The following is a 16,463-nucleotide window of genomic DNA, read 5'->3' on the forward strand; positions in this document are numbered from 1 at the left end:
GGGGAGACACCACAACCACGTGCGTCAGCAGTCTTTGCGTGACACCAGCCATCGATGCCGACTCACGCCTTTGAGCACTTCCTCCCGGTGGTCGCTGAACATCATGAACAGGTTGATTTTCCAGCTGGTGTTGCAGTTCACAGAGTTCACCTGTGGGAGGCGCACAGACACGTGAGAACTGGCTCCAACTCCATGTTAAAGCTGGAGAGGAAGGCGTGGCGCTCTGACCTCCTTACAGCCCGGATGGTCGCTCAGCTCGTAGTTTGAGGCGTGGAGTGGCTGGCCGGCATTGACAGGGTTCAAGATCACTTTGTCTCCCACCACCACCTGGAGGTGCCAGAGCACAACTTTACTCTTATCGTTGGTCATTACAATATGTCTGACACCTGGTATGACAACATATGTTCAAAAAGTCCTACAACAAGACAACATTCAAACTGATTCTCACCTAAAACTAGGGAGGGGTACTGTTTACATTTGAACCGATACAGTACCAACACCTGTACTCAACGTTACCAATTTTTGGTACTCCTGTTTCTTAATAAATAGGAATTATTTTTATATTAAAATAAAAAATTTTCATTGCAACATTTAAAAATGAGCCGATTATGACAACCGCTGTTCGGTTCTTGTATCTTTTTCTATTATCACATTTCTGAGTCTCATTTGCAAGTATGGAATTAAGTTGCAATTACAGTTGCAAGTCCAAGACATTAGATGACAGTAGTGTATAGTTTATGGTGTGTTGTTTTGTTTTTTGTTGCGCCCTAAATCGTGTTAATACTGCAAGTATTGCACCAGTTACGCACCGGCTGTTTGATTGTAACGTGGATCTTAGTTGTAGTTTTCATGAACAAATCTGGAGGTGTTGAAATTGCCATGTAAAATCACTAATGCTAATCAGTAGCATGTCAACAGTGTATGTTAGCATCAAGTTATTTTTTCATTGCAACATCTAAAAATGAGCCGATTATGACAACCGATGTCCGGTTCTTCTATCTTTTTCTATTATCACATTTCTGAGTCTTGTTTGCAAGTATGGAATTAAGTTGCAATTACAGTTGCAAGTCCAAACCATTAGATGACAGTAGTGTATAGTTTATGGTGTGTTGTTGTTTTTTGTTGCACCCTACAAAGTGTTAATACTGTAAGTATTGCACCAGTTACGCACCGGCTGTTTGATTGTAACGTGGATCTTAGTTGTAGTTCTCATGAACAAATCTGGAGGTGTTAAAATTGCCTTGTAAAATCACTAATGCTAATCAGTAGCATGTCAACAGTCTATGTTAGCATCAAGTTATTTTTTTCGTTGCAAAATCTAAAAATGAGCCGATTATGACAACCGCTGTCCGGTTCTTGTATCTTTTTTCATTATCACATTTCTGAGTCTCATTTGCAAGTATAGAATTAAGTTGCAAGTCCAAGACATTAGATGACAGTAGTGTATAGTTTATGAAGTGTTGTTGTTTTTTGTTGCGCCCTACAAAGTGATAATACTGCAAGTTTTGCACTAGTTACGCACCGGCTGTTTGATCGTAACGTGGATCTTAGTTGTAGTTTTCATGAACAAATCTGGAGGTGTTGAAATTGCCATGTAAAATCACTAATGCTACTCAGTAGCATGTCAACAGTGTATGTTAGCATCAAGTTATTTTTTCATTGCAACATTTAAAAATGAGCCGATTATGATAACCGCTGTCCCGTTCTTGTACAAACCCCGTTTCCATATGAGTTGGGAAATTGTGTTAGATGTAAATATAAACGGAATACAATGATTTGCAAATAATTTTCAACCCATATTCAGTTGAATGCACTACAAAGACAACATATTTGATGTTCAAACTAATTATTTTTTTTGCAAATAATCATTAACTTTAGAATTTGATGCCAGCAACACGTGACTAAGAAGTTGGGAAAAGTGGCAATAAATACTGATAAAGTTGAGGAATACTCATCAAACACTTATTTGGAACATCCCACAGGTGTGCAAGCTAATTGGGAACAGGTGCGTGCCATGATTGGGTATAAATACAGCTTCTCAAAAAATGCTCAGTCTTTCACAAGAAAGGATGGGGCGAGGTACACCCCTTTGTCCACAACTGCGTGAGCAAATAGTCAAACAGTTTAAGAACAACTTTTTTCAAAGTGCAATTGCAAGAAATTTAGGGATTTCAACATCTACGGTCCATAATATCATCAAAAGGTTCAGAAAATCTGGAGAAATTACTCCACGTAAGCGGCATGGCCGGAAACCAACATTGAATGACCGTGACCTTCGATCCCTCAGACGGCACTGTATAAAAAACCGACATCAATCTCCAAAGGATATCACCACATGGGCTCAGAAACACTTCAGAAAACTACTGTCACTAAATACAGTTTGTCACTACATCTGTAAGTGCAAGTTAAAGCTCTACTATGCAAAGCGAAAGCCATTTATCAACAACATCCACAAACGCCGCCGGCTTCTCTGGGCCCGAGATCATCTAAGATGGACTCATGCAAAGTGGAAAAGTGTTCTGTGGTCTGACGAGTCCACATTTCAAATTGTTTTTGGAAATATTCGACATTGTGTCATCCGGACCAAAGGGGAAGCGAACCATCAAGACTGTTATCGACGCAAAGTTCAAAAGCCAGCATCTGTGATGGTATGGGGGTGCATTAGTGCCCAAGGCATGGGTAACTTACACATCTGTGAAGGCACCATTAATGCTGAAAGGTACATGCAGGTTTTGGAACAACATATGCTGCCATCTAAGCGCCGTCTTTTTCATGGACGCCCCTGCTTATTTCAGCAAGACAATGACAAGCCACATTCAGCACGTGTTACAACAGCGTGGCTTCGTAAAAAAAGAGTGCGGGTCCTTTCCTGGCCCGCCTGCAGTCCAGACCTGTCTCCCATCGAAAATGTGTGGCGCATTATGAAGCGTAAAATACGACAGCGGAGACCCCGGACTGTTGAACGACTGAAGCTCTACATAAAACAAGAATGGGAAAGAATTCCACTTTCAAAGTTTCAACAATTAGTTTCCTCAGTTCCCAATCGTTTATTGAGTGTTGTTAAAAGAAAAGGTGATGTAACACGGTGGTGAACATGCCCTTTCCCAACTACTTTGGCACGTGTTGCTGCCATGAAATTCTAAAAAATAAAGTTTATGAGTTTGAACATCAAATATCTTGTCTTTGTAGTGCATTCAATTGAATATGTGTTGAAAAGGATTTGCAAATCATTGTATTCCGTTTATATTTACATCTAACACAATTTCCCAACACATGGAAACGGGGTTTGTATCTTTTTCTATTAAACACATTTCTGAGTCTCGTTTGCAAGTATGGAATTAAGTTGCAATTACAGTTGCAAGTCCAAGACGTTAGATGACAGTAGTCTATAGTTTACGGTGTGTTGTTTTGGTTTTTGTTGCGCCCTAAAAAGGGTTATTACTGCAAGTATTGTACCAGATTGTAACGTGGATCTTAGTTGTAGTTTTCATGAACAAATCTGGAGGTGTTGAAATTGCCATGTAAAATCACTAATGCAAATCAGTAGCATGTCAACAGTGTATGTTAGCATCAAGATAACGCATTTTTAAAGCCTTACTTTATTGACGTTGGAGCTGGGTTTTTTTGTGTCAATTTCGTTGTTGGCATTGAAAATTTCAACAATACCAAGAGGTAGTTTGGCTGAGTCCGCTCTCAGTGCTGTTGGAGTGATCGCCGGGCATGAAGTCACGTGTAACCCACTTAACGTAACAATGCAGCGTTGGATTTTACATGAACCGGTGCACGGTAGGGATGTCCCGATCCGATATTTGGATCGGATCGGCTGCCGATATTTGCCAAAAATTGCATATCGGCAAGGCATGGGAAAATGCCGATCCAGATCCAGTTTAAAAAAAAACTCCGGTCCGTGTTTTCCAACGCACCGATTTAAATAATACATTCCACTTTTCTGCTGCTCCGTAATTTCCGTTCCGCAATTTCCAGCTCACCTTCAACACATCCACAGGTCTGTGAATTCTCACGCAGTTGCTTTTAGCTGCTGGCATTACACGACAGGCTCTTCTCACTCTTTCCTGTCTCTCCCTCTCACAGACAGCAAGTGCACCTTCTTACACACGTCACATACTGTCACGACATACGTCACATACTGTCACGTCATACGTCACATACGTATACGTCCTCCCCAAGCAGAGAGGTAGCAGCATGGCTAACGTTAGCTGTGATGCTAGCGCAGCCGTGCGAGCAACGCTCCCTCTAAGGTGCTCACCTGTGCAATTGCGCACTGTTTAAGCGTCCTCTGCGCATAGCAAATCTATGCCACGCACAAAATCAAATAAAAAAATAAGCGCATAACAATTTTCGACACATATTTTAACTTTAGATTTATTCTTATATCAAACTCTTTTGGCTGTCTTTTTGACACTTACATCCGGCGCCCCCCTCCACACCCTGGATTATAAATAATGTAAATAATTCAATGTGATTATCTTGTGTGATGACTGTATTATGATGATAGTATATATCTGATAGTATATATCTGTATCATGAATCAATTAAATGGACCCCGACTTAAACAAGTTGAAAAACTTATTTGGGTGTTACCATTTAGTGGTCAATTGTACGGAATATGTACTTCACTGTGCAACCTACTAATAAAAGTCTCAATCAATCAATCAAAACACATAGAATCATCATACTGCTGTGATTATATGCATCAAGTGTTCATTCAAGGCTAAGGCAAAATATCGAGATATATATTGTGTATCGCAATATGGCCTTAAAATATCGCAATATTAAAAAAAGGCCATACCGCCCAGCCCTAGTTCAATGATGCCATTTCTGTTTGTCATGTATAATTTTGTCTATTTTGTGTTTATCCTTGAATAAACAGGTCAGTTTCTTGTTACCAACCATTGTGTATTATTCAAACTCCCCTAATTCAGCTGGCTAGTTGTTATCAAGAGTACTAAAACCCTTTTCAACATGATTCTGACAACTAAGTAGGCTAAATAACTTTAAACTTTAATACATGCTCGGATAGGCCAGTATCGGTCAGTATCGGTATCGGATCGGAAATGCAAAAACAATATCGGTATCGGATCGGAAGTGCAAAAACCTGGATCGGGACATCCCTAGTGCACGGTAGGAACGACGGAATCCTGGTACCAAAATATTGGTATCGGAACACAAAGCTAAGAAGTGGACGTTTCTTTCACCTATCTCAGCATAAACCGACGTTGGGTTTAGCATTTTCAATGCACAAAATGCTCCCGTCAATGTATTTGCACGCAGACCCGGCTGGAAAACGCTTTGAGGCTGGACTGGCGAGTGTAAACATTGTGAGGCGTGGTTACATTGTCTCCGTTGGCGCGCAGCTTCCAGAAAGGTTGGATGAAGAGCCACGAGCCTTCGTTGCCCGTCCCGTCCAGTGTGACGCGCATGGCGTTCTTCTCCAGCAGCGCGGGCAGTCGCTTGTTCACGGTCAGGTACTTGTTGCTCTTCATGTGCAGCAGCTGCAAGGCCAAGAAGAAGAAGAACTAGATGACTGCGTGTCAATGCTCCAATGCTGAAGTTGAACTGAAATGCTGACAGAATGTAGTATAAATGTAAGAATAGTTTGAATGTTGGAATGGTTTGAATGTTGAAGAGTTTGAATTTCCAGGAAAACCGGAATTTGAATGTCCAGGATGAGTGGAATGTGTTGCTGTTGGAAGGGTTTGAATAGGTTGATAAACGTGGGAATTGTGCAACTTGGAAAAATGTTCTATTGAATGAGAACTTCCTGGAAATTTGGGAACTTTGGGATTTTAAAAAAAATGATTAGGAGCATGAATGTCCTGAATGAGCTGAATTGGTTAGTGTTGGAATTGTTTAAATCAGTCAAGAAATGTTGAAGGAGTAACAGTTTTTTAATTGAAAAATGGTATTACGGAATTTCAGGGAAACCGGGAATTTTTCAAGTTCCTAAACCACCTTTTTTGTTGTTGTCCTGACTAAGAGGAATGTTTTGATGGTGGAACGGTTGAAATGGGTTGGAAAATGTGAAAGGAGTCATCGCACTAAAAAAGGTTGGAAATAAGGTTAGAGAAAAACAGGAATTCCTGGAAATTTGTTGAACATGGAAAAATGGTTGTTTGAATTATCCAGGATGAATTGAATGTGTTGAATGTGTAATAGTTTGAATCGGTTGAAGAATGTTGGAATTGTGGAAGTTTGAAAAATGGATCATTCATTCATTTTGAATCAATCAATCAATCAATCAATCAATGTTTATTTATATAGTCCTAAATCACAAGTGTCTCAAAGGGCTGAATGTGGAAAATGTCCTTAAAAACTGGGAATTCTAGGAAATCCAGGAATAATTTTTATAATTGTTGCAATGGAGCTGGGGAGGAGCTGGACGAAGTGGCTGGGGAGAGGGAAGTCTGGGCGACCCGACCTCGGATAAGCGGAAGAAGATGGATGGATGGATGGATGGCAATGGAGCACACAATTCCTGAACAGGCTGAATATTTTGAAGTTGAAACAATTTGAAATCAGATAAAAAAAATGTGGGAGTTGTGGAACTTTGAAAAATGTCCCATTCATTTCAATGGGAATTTCATGGAAATTTGGGGATTTCGGGAAAAGCGGGAATTTTTTTGAACACGCTAATAGACTTGAATGGTCTGAATGAGTTGAAATGTTTGGTGTTGGAATTGTTCAAATGGGTCGAGAAATTTAACATTTTTAATTGAGAAATGGTATTACGGAATTCCTGGAATTTTGGGAAAACCGGGAATTTTTCCAGTTAAAAAAAACAACTTATTTTTTTGTCCTGATTAAGAGGAATGTGTTGACGGTGGAACGGTTAAAGTGAGTTGAAAAATGTGGAAGGAGTAGTCGCCAGAAAAAAATGTTTAAAAAAAAAATAAAAATCGGGAATTCTACGAATTCCTGGATTTTTTAGGAATTTGGAAAAAATGATAGTTTGAATTTCCAGGATGAGTGGAATATGTTGAAGGTGGAATGGTTCGAATCGGTTAAAAAACGTGGAAATGGTGAAACAATTTGAAATCAGATAAAAAATGTGGGAGTTGTGGAACTTTGAAAAATGTCCCATTTATTTCAATGGGAATTTCATGGAAATTTGGGAATTTCGGGAAAAGCAGGAATTTTTTTGAACACGCTAAAAGACTTGAATGGTCTGAATGAGTTGAAATAGTTGGTGTTGGAATTGTTCAAATCGGTCGAGAAATTTAACATTTTTAATTGAGAAATGGTATTACGGAATTCCTGGAATTTTGGGAAAACCGGGAATTTTTCCAGTTAAAAAACAACTTGGTTTTTTGTACTGATTAAGAAGAATGTGTTGACGGTGGAACGGTTAAAGTGGGTTGAAAAATGTGGAAGGAGTAGTCGCCAGAAAAAAATGTTTAAAAAAAATAATCGGGAATTCTACGAATTCCTGGAATTTTTTGGAATTTGGAAAAAATGATAGTTTGAATTTCCAGGATGAGTGGAATATGTTGAAGGTGGAATGGTTCGAATCGGTTGAAAAACGTGGAAATGGTGAAACAATTTGAAATCAGATAAAAAATGTGGGAGTTGTGGAACTTTGAAAAATGTCCCATTTATTTCAATAGGAATTTCATGGAAATTTGGGAATTTAGGGAAAAGCGGGAATTTTTTTGAACATGCTAAAAGACTTGAATGGTCTGAATGAGTTGAAATGGTTGGTGTTGGAATTGTTCAAATGGGTCGAGAAATGTAACATTTTTAATTGAGAAATTATATTACGGAATTTCTGGAATTTTGGGAAAACCGGGAATTTTTCCAGTTAAAAAAACACCTTATTTTTTTGTCCTGATTAAGAGGAATGTGTTGACGGTGGAACGGTTAAAGTGGGTTGAAAAATGTGGAAGGAGTAGTCGCCAGAAAAAAATGTTTAAAAAATAAATAAATCGGGAATTCTGCGAATTCCTGGAATTTTTTGGAATTTGGAAAAAATGATAGTTTGAATTTCCAGGATGAGTGGAATATGTTGAAGGTAGAATGGTTCGAATCGGTTAAAAAATGTGGAAATGGTGAAACAATTTGAAATCAGATAAAAAATGTGGGAGTTGTGGAACTTTGAAAAATGTCCCATTTATTTCAATGGGAATTTCATGGAAATTTGGGAATTTCGGGAAAAGCCGGAATTTTTTTGAACACGCTAAAAGACTTGAATGGTCTGAATGAGTTGAAATGGTTGGTGTTGGAATTGTTCGAATGGGTCGAGAAATTTAAAATTTTTAATTGAGAAATGGTATTACGGAATTCCTGGAATTTTGGGAAAACCGGGAATTTTTCCAGTTAAAAAAACAACTTAATTTTTTGTCCTTATTAAGAGGAATGTGTTGACGGTGGAACGGTTAAAGTGGGTTGAAAAATGTGGAAGGAGTAGTCGCCAGAAAAAAATGTTTAGAAAAAATAATCGGGAAATCTGCGAATTCCTGGAAATTTTTGGAATTTGGAAAAAATTATAGTTTGAATTTCCAGGATGAGTGGAATATGTTGAAGGTGGAATGGTTTGAATCGGTTGAAAAACGTGGAAATGGTGAAAGTTGCCAAATGGCCAATTCATGTTCCGGAAAACCTGAAATATTGGGAAATCTGGGAACATTTTTGGAATTTGTCAAGGAAAAGCCCGTGATTCCCAAATAAACTGAATAATTTGAACTGGGAACTGTTTGAATTGGATGAAAAATGTGGAAGGTACAACGCGCCAAAATCTGGAGAAGAAGAAGAAGAAGAAGAAGAACAAATAGATGACTTTTGGTGTAGAAAACTATATGTAAAATAAGACGCCGACTCGCTGCTAACATGAGAGCCGGGAGAGTCAACCAAGCAGCCGATTCCCTGGTAAAGACGGTGTACTAACATACTGTTATGTATTATTCATGTGCTCTCTACTGGCGCTAATATGCATTGTTTTTATCTAAATTCCAACACATCTCAGACTGACACACAAACATGTACAGTATGTACAGTGCTATGCACGCACACACACACACACACACACACACGCACACACACACACACACACATACACATACACACACGCATACTTTTTCACAGGATAATCTCACTGACTTTCTCTGAGCAAGAACCACACCCACTGTGTGTGTGTGTGTGTGTGTGTGTGTGTGTGTGTGTGTGTGTGTGTGTGTGTGTGTGTGTGTGTGTGTGTGTGTACGTTGATACAGAGTCAATATTGACTTCAACAGCAATCAGCATTGACACAAAGAATTGTGCGTGCGTGTGTGTGTGTGTAGTGCGTGACTGTACATGCATTCATTGTAGCAAAAGGACACGTTTCCATGGCAACAAGGGAGGGATCAGCGCGTGTGTGTATAAGAGTATTGTGTGAAAGTTGTTTCAACTTGTGCACTAATATTTGCCTCTAATGGTTTTTATAACTTTTATGGCATGAACGTCCTAACCTGGAGGACAGTTCCGTACTTGACAACGTCTCCATGGACCTTCTTGTTCTCCGTCTCGTTTTGCTTCTGCTCCAAATTAGAAGCATGCTGAAAACAAACAAACACACACACGCACTGTTGAAGTATGCAAATATGAAATATTAGTTTAAAATGACACACACTAAAAGGCTGCATGTATTTGCTAACGTGCAACTCATATACTTACTTATGTTCATATTCATTCTCATTCAATGTTACGTATTCATTATGATTATTATTTGACTCCTGAAGGGCCCCCACCTTAAACCAAACATCACCGCCCCACATACACACATTTTTAATATGTTTACGTGCACTAAGAACTAATTATTGACATATTTTAACCCAAAACCAGTGAAGTTGTCATGTTGTGTAAATCGTAAATACAAACCCCGTTTCCATAGGAGTTGGGAAATTGTGTTAGATGTAAATATAAACGGAATACAATGATTTGCAAATCCTTTTCAACCCATATTCAGTTGAATATGCTACAAAGACAAGATATTTGATGTTCAAACTCACTTTTTTTTCAAATAATAATTAACTTAGAATTTCATGGCTGCAACACGTGCCAAAGTAGTTGGGAAAGGGCATGTTCACCACTGTGTTACATGGCCTTTCCTTTAAACAACACTCAGCAAACATTTGGGAACTGAGGAGACACATTTTTTAAGCTTCTCAGGTGGAATTCTTTCCCATTCTTGCTTGATGTACAGCTTAAGTTGTTCAACAGTCCGGGGGTCTCCGTTGTGGTATTTTAGGCTTCTTAATGCGCCACACAATTTCAATGGGAGACATCAACGTGGCTTCATAGTAAAAGAGTGCTTATCAGATTGAACATCAAATATGTTGTCTTTGTAGCATATTCAACTGAATATGGGTTGAAAATGATTTGCAAATCATTGTATTTCGTTTACATTTACATCAAACACAATTTCCCAAATCATATGGAAACGGGGTTTGTAAAAACAGAATATAATGATTTGCAAATCCTTTACAACTTATATTCAATTGAATAGACTGCAAAAACAAGATATTTTATGTTCACACTGAGAAACTTATTTTTTTTTTGCAAATAATCATGAACTTCGAATTTAATGGCAGCAACACATTGCAAAAAAGTTGTCACAGGGGCATTTTTACCACTGTGTTACATAGCCTTTCCTTTTAACAACACTCAGTAAACGTATGGGAACTGAGGAGACACATTTTTGAAGTGGAATTATTTCCCATTCTTGCTTGATGTACAACTTAAGTTGTTCAACAGTCTCCCTTCTACTATTTTAGGGTTCATATTGCGCCACACATTTTCAATGGGAGACTACAGGCAGGCCAGTCTTTTACTATGAAGCCAAGCTGTTGTAACACGTGGCTTGGCATTGTCTTGCTGAAATAAGCAGGTGCAACATATGTTGCTCCAAAACCTGTTTGTACCTTTCAGCATTAATGGTGCCTTCACAGACGTGTAAGTTACCCACGCCTTGGGTACTAATACACCCCCATACCATCACAGATGCCGGCTTTTCAATTTTGCGCCTAGAACAATCCGGATGGTTCTTTTGCTCTTTGTTCCCGAGGACACGACGTCCACAGTTTCCAAAAACAATTTGAAATGTGGACTCGTCAGACCAAAGAACACTTTGCATCAGTCCATCTTAGATGAGCTGGGGCCCAGAGAAGCCGGCGGCATTTCTGGGTGTTGTTGATATATGGCTTTCGCTTTGCATAGTAGAGTTTTAACTTGCACATACAGATGTAGCGACAAACTGTAGTTACTGACAGTGGTTTTCTGAAGTGTTCCTGAGCCCATGTGGTGATATCCTTTACACACTGATGTCGCTTTTTGATGCATATCGCCTGAGGGATCGACGGTTCGTAATATCATCGCTTACGTGCAGGGATTTCTCCAGATTCTCTAAACCTTTTGATGATATTACGGGCCGTATATGGTGAAATCTCTAAATTCCTTGCAATATAAAAAAAAATATTGTTTTTAATTGTAAAAATGTTCACATGTTTTAATTTGTTGTTGAATTTATTTTAATATTTTTTTATAATTATTTCCTGAATTGAAAATCATTACCCATTCATTTAGCTCATGGCTGTCCAAACTTTTTCCACCGCGGGCCACAGACTGACAAATAAAAGTATGCGGGGATCATTTTGCTAGTTTTCACCTTCAAAACCAGTACAATATATGGATTATTTTCCATAAAATAGAAAATGCAATTTCGGCAGAAATTGTGTGTGAACGCTGAAGAATCAAAACCCAACTGAAATACTAACGGTTAGAACGCTGGCCAGGTAGCGTCAAGTAACAAAAAATATGAGCAAAACGAGTTAAAAAGGCTAGCATGCTAATAGTACAATGCTAACAATAGCATGCTTACGATTAGCATTCGTGAAATACCAAAATATTTAACATTGAGGCGTTTACCTGCTAAATTAGCTTAAAAAACTAGCATTCTAAATACTAACTGGAGCATGCATCAAGTATAGATTACTCTGCGACTTATACCTAAAAAAGTTGTTAAAAATTCCCGCATGGTAACGTAGCATACATCAAGTACCAAACTATGATTCTGGTGTATACATATAAAATTAGCTAAACAATTCTAAAAAAATCCCCATAGGGCTGGGCCGTAAAACGATATCGACATATATATCATGATAGACACATAACTTATGTAAAAAAAAAAAATAGGAAAAAGGCCGATAGGGCTGGGCGATAAAACGATATCAATATATATCATGATACACATAACTTATGTTTAAAAACAAAAGGAAAAATACCGTAGGGCTGAGCCATAAAACGATATCAATATATATCGCAAAAGACATCAAATCGAAATCAAATAAAAAAACAGTAATTTGAAAAAATCCCCATAGGGCTGGGCCATAAAACGATAATATATATCATGATAGACACATAATTGATAACAAAAAAATTGAAATAAAACATTAATTTGAAAAAATCCTCATAGGGCTGGGCCGTAAAACGATATCCACATATATATCATGATAGACACATAACTTATATAAAAAAAATTTAAAAAAAGGAAAAAGGCGGATAGAGCTGGGCGATAAAACGATATCAATATATATCATGATAGACACATAACTTATGTTAAAAAAAATTTTTTTTTTAAAAAGGCAGTGGGTCTGGGCAATAAAACGATAATATATATCGCGAAAGACATCAAATCGAAATCAATTAAAAAAAACAGTAATTTGAAAAAACTCCCATAGGGCTGGGTCATAAAACGATAATAAATATCATGATAGACACATAATTGATTAAAAAAAAAAAAAAAGAAAAGGAAAAAGGCCGATAGGGCTGGGCGTTAAAACGATATCAATATATATCATTAGAGACACATAGATATATAAAAAAAAAAAAAATTTAAATGGAAAAAGGCCAATAAGGCTGGGCGATAAAACAATTGCAATATATATTGCAAAAGACATAAAATCGATATCAATTTAAAAAAAAAAAACATTCTGGAAAAAATCCCCGTAGGGCTGGACAATAAAATGTTATCAATATATATCGCAAAATAAATAAAATCAAAATCAGTTAAAAAAAATTAAAATATTCTGAAAAAATCCCCATAGAGTTGGGCCATAAAACAAAAATATATATCATGATAGACACATAATTGATAACAAATAAATTGAAAGAAATTTTTTTTTTTCAAAAAGGCCGATAGGGCTGGGCGATAAAACGATATCAATATATACTGTAAAAGACATCAAATCGAAGTCAATTGGATGGAAAACCTTCCCTCATTTTAATTGAGTTCATCCAATGAGTCATTTTTTGGAGTGTGTGAATGTTGTTTGTCTATCTTTGTTGGCCCTGCGATGAGGTGGCGACTTGTCCAGGGTGTACGCCGCCTTCCACCCAAATGCAGCTAAGATAGGCTCCAGCACCCCCCGCGACCCCAAAAGGGACAAGCGGTAGAAAATGGATGGATGGAAAGCTAGCCGACTAACGTTAGCATGCTAACAGGTAGTATTTGTCAAGTAAAAAAATATTTTAGGCTAAAGCGTATGCCTGCAAAATGTGCACAAAAAGAAAGCTATCATGCTAATATTAGAATACCAACAATTGTGCCGCAGGCTGTTAAAAAAAATAGCTACGGACCGTAAATGGCCCCCTGGTTGCACTTTGGACACCCCTGCTTTAGATGCCATTTTTTTGAATAACGTAGGAAAACGATACGTGCAGACTTTAAGTGAATTGTACCTGCAGTTTTTGGAGCAGAACCACGTCGCCAATCTTGTCTTTCTCGTGTTTGGCCTGCTTGGCTTTCCAGAACTGCTTCTGGGCCGAGTAGCGACTCATTGGGCACACCTTGAACAGGCAGTCTGAAGGAGGGAACACACACGGTAGCATGTTAGCACGTATAAGTTAGCTGGATTGGTCCACCTTGCGCTGAGCTGGGCAAATATTTTGACTCGGGGGCCACATTGAGAGAAAAAAATGTGTCTGGGGGGGCCAAAGTGTATGTGTGTATAAATGATATGTACACATTTAGCTGTAAACATCTGCTGTACAGTATGTGTGTTTGGGTCCCTTTTTTTCAGGAACACTAATACCAAAAGTCACAATGTCCGAAAGAGTTCTAAAAAAGTTATGACAGACCACCTCGAAAAAACGAAATGGAATTTTACAGTTTTTCACTGAATGGCACACCCAAAATGTACATGAAAATAAAGAAAGTGGGATTTACAATATTAACTATGAACAATGAAACACTGAATATTAACAACATACAAACCCCGTTTCCATATGAGTTGGGAAATTGTGTTAGATGTAAATATAAACGGAATACAATGATTTGCAAATCATTTTCAACCCATATTCAATTGAATGCACTACAAAGACGAGATATTTGATGTTCAAACTCATATACTTTTTTTTTTTTTGCAAGTAATAATTAACTTAGAATTTCATGGCTGCAACACGTGCCAAAGTAGTTGGGAAAGGGCATGTTCACCACTGTGTTACATGGCCTTTCCTTTTAACAACACTCAGTAAACGTTTGGGAACTGAGGAGACACATTTTTTAAGCTTCTCAGGTGGAATTCTTTCCCATTCTTGCTTGATGTACAGCTTAAGTTGTTCAACAGTCCGGGGGTCTCCATTGTGGTATTTTAGGCTTCATAATGCACCACACATTCTCAATGGGAGACAGGTCTGGACTACAGGCAGGCCAGTCTAGCACCTGAACTCTTTTACTATGAAGCCACGTTGATGTAACACGTGGCTTGGCATTGTCTTGCTGAAATAAGCAGGGGCGTCCATGGTAAGGTTGCTTGGATGGCAACATATGTTGCTCCAAAACCTGTATGTACCTTTCAGCATTAATGGCGCCTTCACAGATGTGTAAGTTACCCATGTCTTGGGCACTAATACACCCCCATACCATCTCAGATGCTGGCTTTTCAACTTTGCGCCTACAGTATATCAATCCTGATGGTTCTTTTCCTCTTTGGTCCGGAGGACACGACGTCCACAGTTTCCAAAAACAATTTGAAATGTGGATTCGTCAGACCACAGAACACTTTTCCACTTTGTATCAGTCCATCTTAGATGAGCTCAGGCCAGCGAAGCCGACGGCGTTTCTGGGTGTTGTTGATAAACGGTTTTCGCCTTGCATAGGAGAGTTTTAACTTGCACTTACAGATGTAGCGACCAACTGTAGTTACTGACAGTGGGTTTCTGAAGTGTTCCTGAGCCCATGTGGTGATATCCTTTACACACTGATGTCGCTTGTTCATGCAGTACAGCCTGAGGGATCGAAGGTCACGGGCTTAGCTGCTTACGTGCAGTGATTTCTCCAGATTCTCTGAACCCTTTGATGATATTACGGACCGTAGATGGTGAAATCCCTAAATTCCTTGCAATAGCTGGTTGAGAATGTTTTTTCTTAAACTGTTCAAAAATTTGCTCACGCATTTGTTGACAAAGTGGTGACCCTCGCCCCAACTTGTTTATGAATGACTGAGCATTTAATGAAATCTACTTTTATATCCAATCATGGCACCCACCTGTTCCCAATTTGCCTGTTCACCTGTGGGATGTTCCAAATAAGTGTTTGATAAGCATTCCTCAACTTTATCAGTATTTATTGCCACCTTGCCCAAATTCTTCGTCACGTGTTGCTGGCATCAAATTCTAAAGTTAATGATTATTTGCAAAAAAGAATTTTTTTTATCAGTTTGAACATCAAATATGTTGTCTTTGTAGCATATTCAACTGAATATGGGTTGAAAATTATTTGCAAATCATTGTATTCCGTTTATATTTACATCTAACACAATTTCCCAATTCATATGGAAACGGGGTTTGTATGAACATCGCTCCTCTTTTTTGCCTGGGATTTACAATATTAACTATGAACAATAAAACACTGAATATTAACCACGTATGAACGTCGCTCCTCTTTTTTGCGTAGGATTTACAATTTTAACTATGAACAAAGAAACACTGAATATTAACAAGATATGAACATCGTGTTGTGTTTTTATTTCCATGCCTTTTTTTTAATTGTTATTTATTATTATTATTTATTGTGATGTTTCCTCAGCTCATTAGTCTCCAGCGAAGGACGGACACTAAGGCACACCTGCAACCTATTTCTTCAGAGGAGTATGTAAGCTTGTCACCCACAGCTGGGTCTTGCCGGTTATTTTATCCTGCCCCTCCCACGTGCATGCGCCTACTTCGCCTCGTCAGTCCTGGTACGTTACTTTTCCTTAGTCCTGTTATTTCTAACTTTGTTGTGTTTGTTTCCTAGCCTCCTTGAGGCAGCAAGGACATTATGCTGTGCTGAGTGCGCCCTGGTTTTTTCCCCTGTCGACCACTGAGGAACCTGTTTTAGTTAGTATTCATGGTGTGCATTTCTGCCCCATCGCTTTTTGTTACACTTTTTGGACTTATTAAATGTATTCATTTTTGTTATTCAAACTTGC

The 16,463-nt window shown here is 38.4% G+C and overlaps 1 protein-coding gene across 1 annotated transcript in view; it reads right to left on the minus strand.

Annotated features, from left to right (window-relative positions):
* The window catches only part of itpr3 (inositol 1,4,5-trisphosphate receptor, type 3), a 152,268-nt gene that overhangs the window by 111,165 nt on the left and 24,640 nt on the right, over window positions 1–16,463 (minus strand). Inside the window, exons 3-7 of the mRNA XM_061924344.1 lie at window positions 13,732–13,853; window positions 9,465–9,551; window positions 5,355–5,513; window positions 229–327; window positions 67–150 (exon numbers count right to left, since the gene is read on the minus strand). Of these exons, the coding sequence (XP_061780328.1) occupies window positions 67–150; window positions 229–327; window positions 5,355–5,513; window positions 9,465–9,551; window positions 13,732–13,853 (551 nt within the window). The remainder of the gene's footprint in view (window positions 1–66; window positions 151–228; window positions 328–5,354; window positions 5,514–9,464; window positions 9,552–13,731; window positions 13,854–16,463) is intronic.

The sequence above is a fragment of the Nerophis lumbriciformis genome, linkage group LG01, assembly GCF_033978685.3.
Source record: "Nerophis lumbriciformis linkage group LG01, RoL_Nlum_v2.1, whole genome shotgun sequence".
In the NCBI taxonomy this organism is placed as follows: Eukaryota; Metazoa; Chordata; class Actinopteri; order Syngnathiformes; family Syngnathidae; genus Nerophis; species Nerophis lumbriciformis.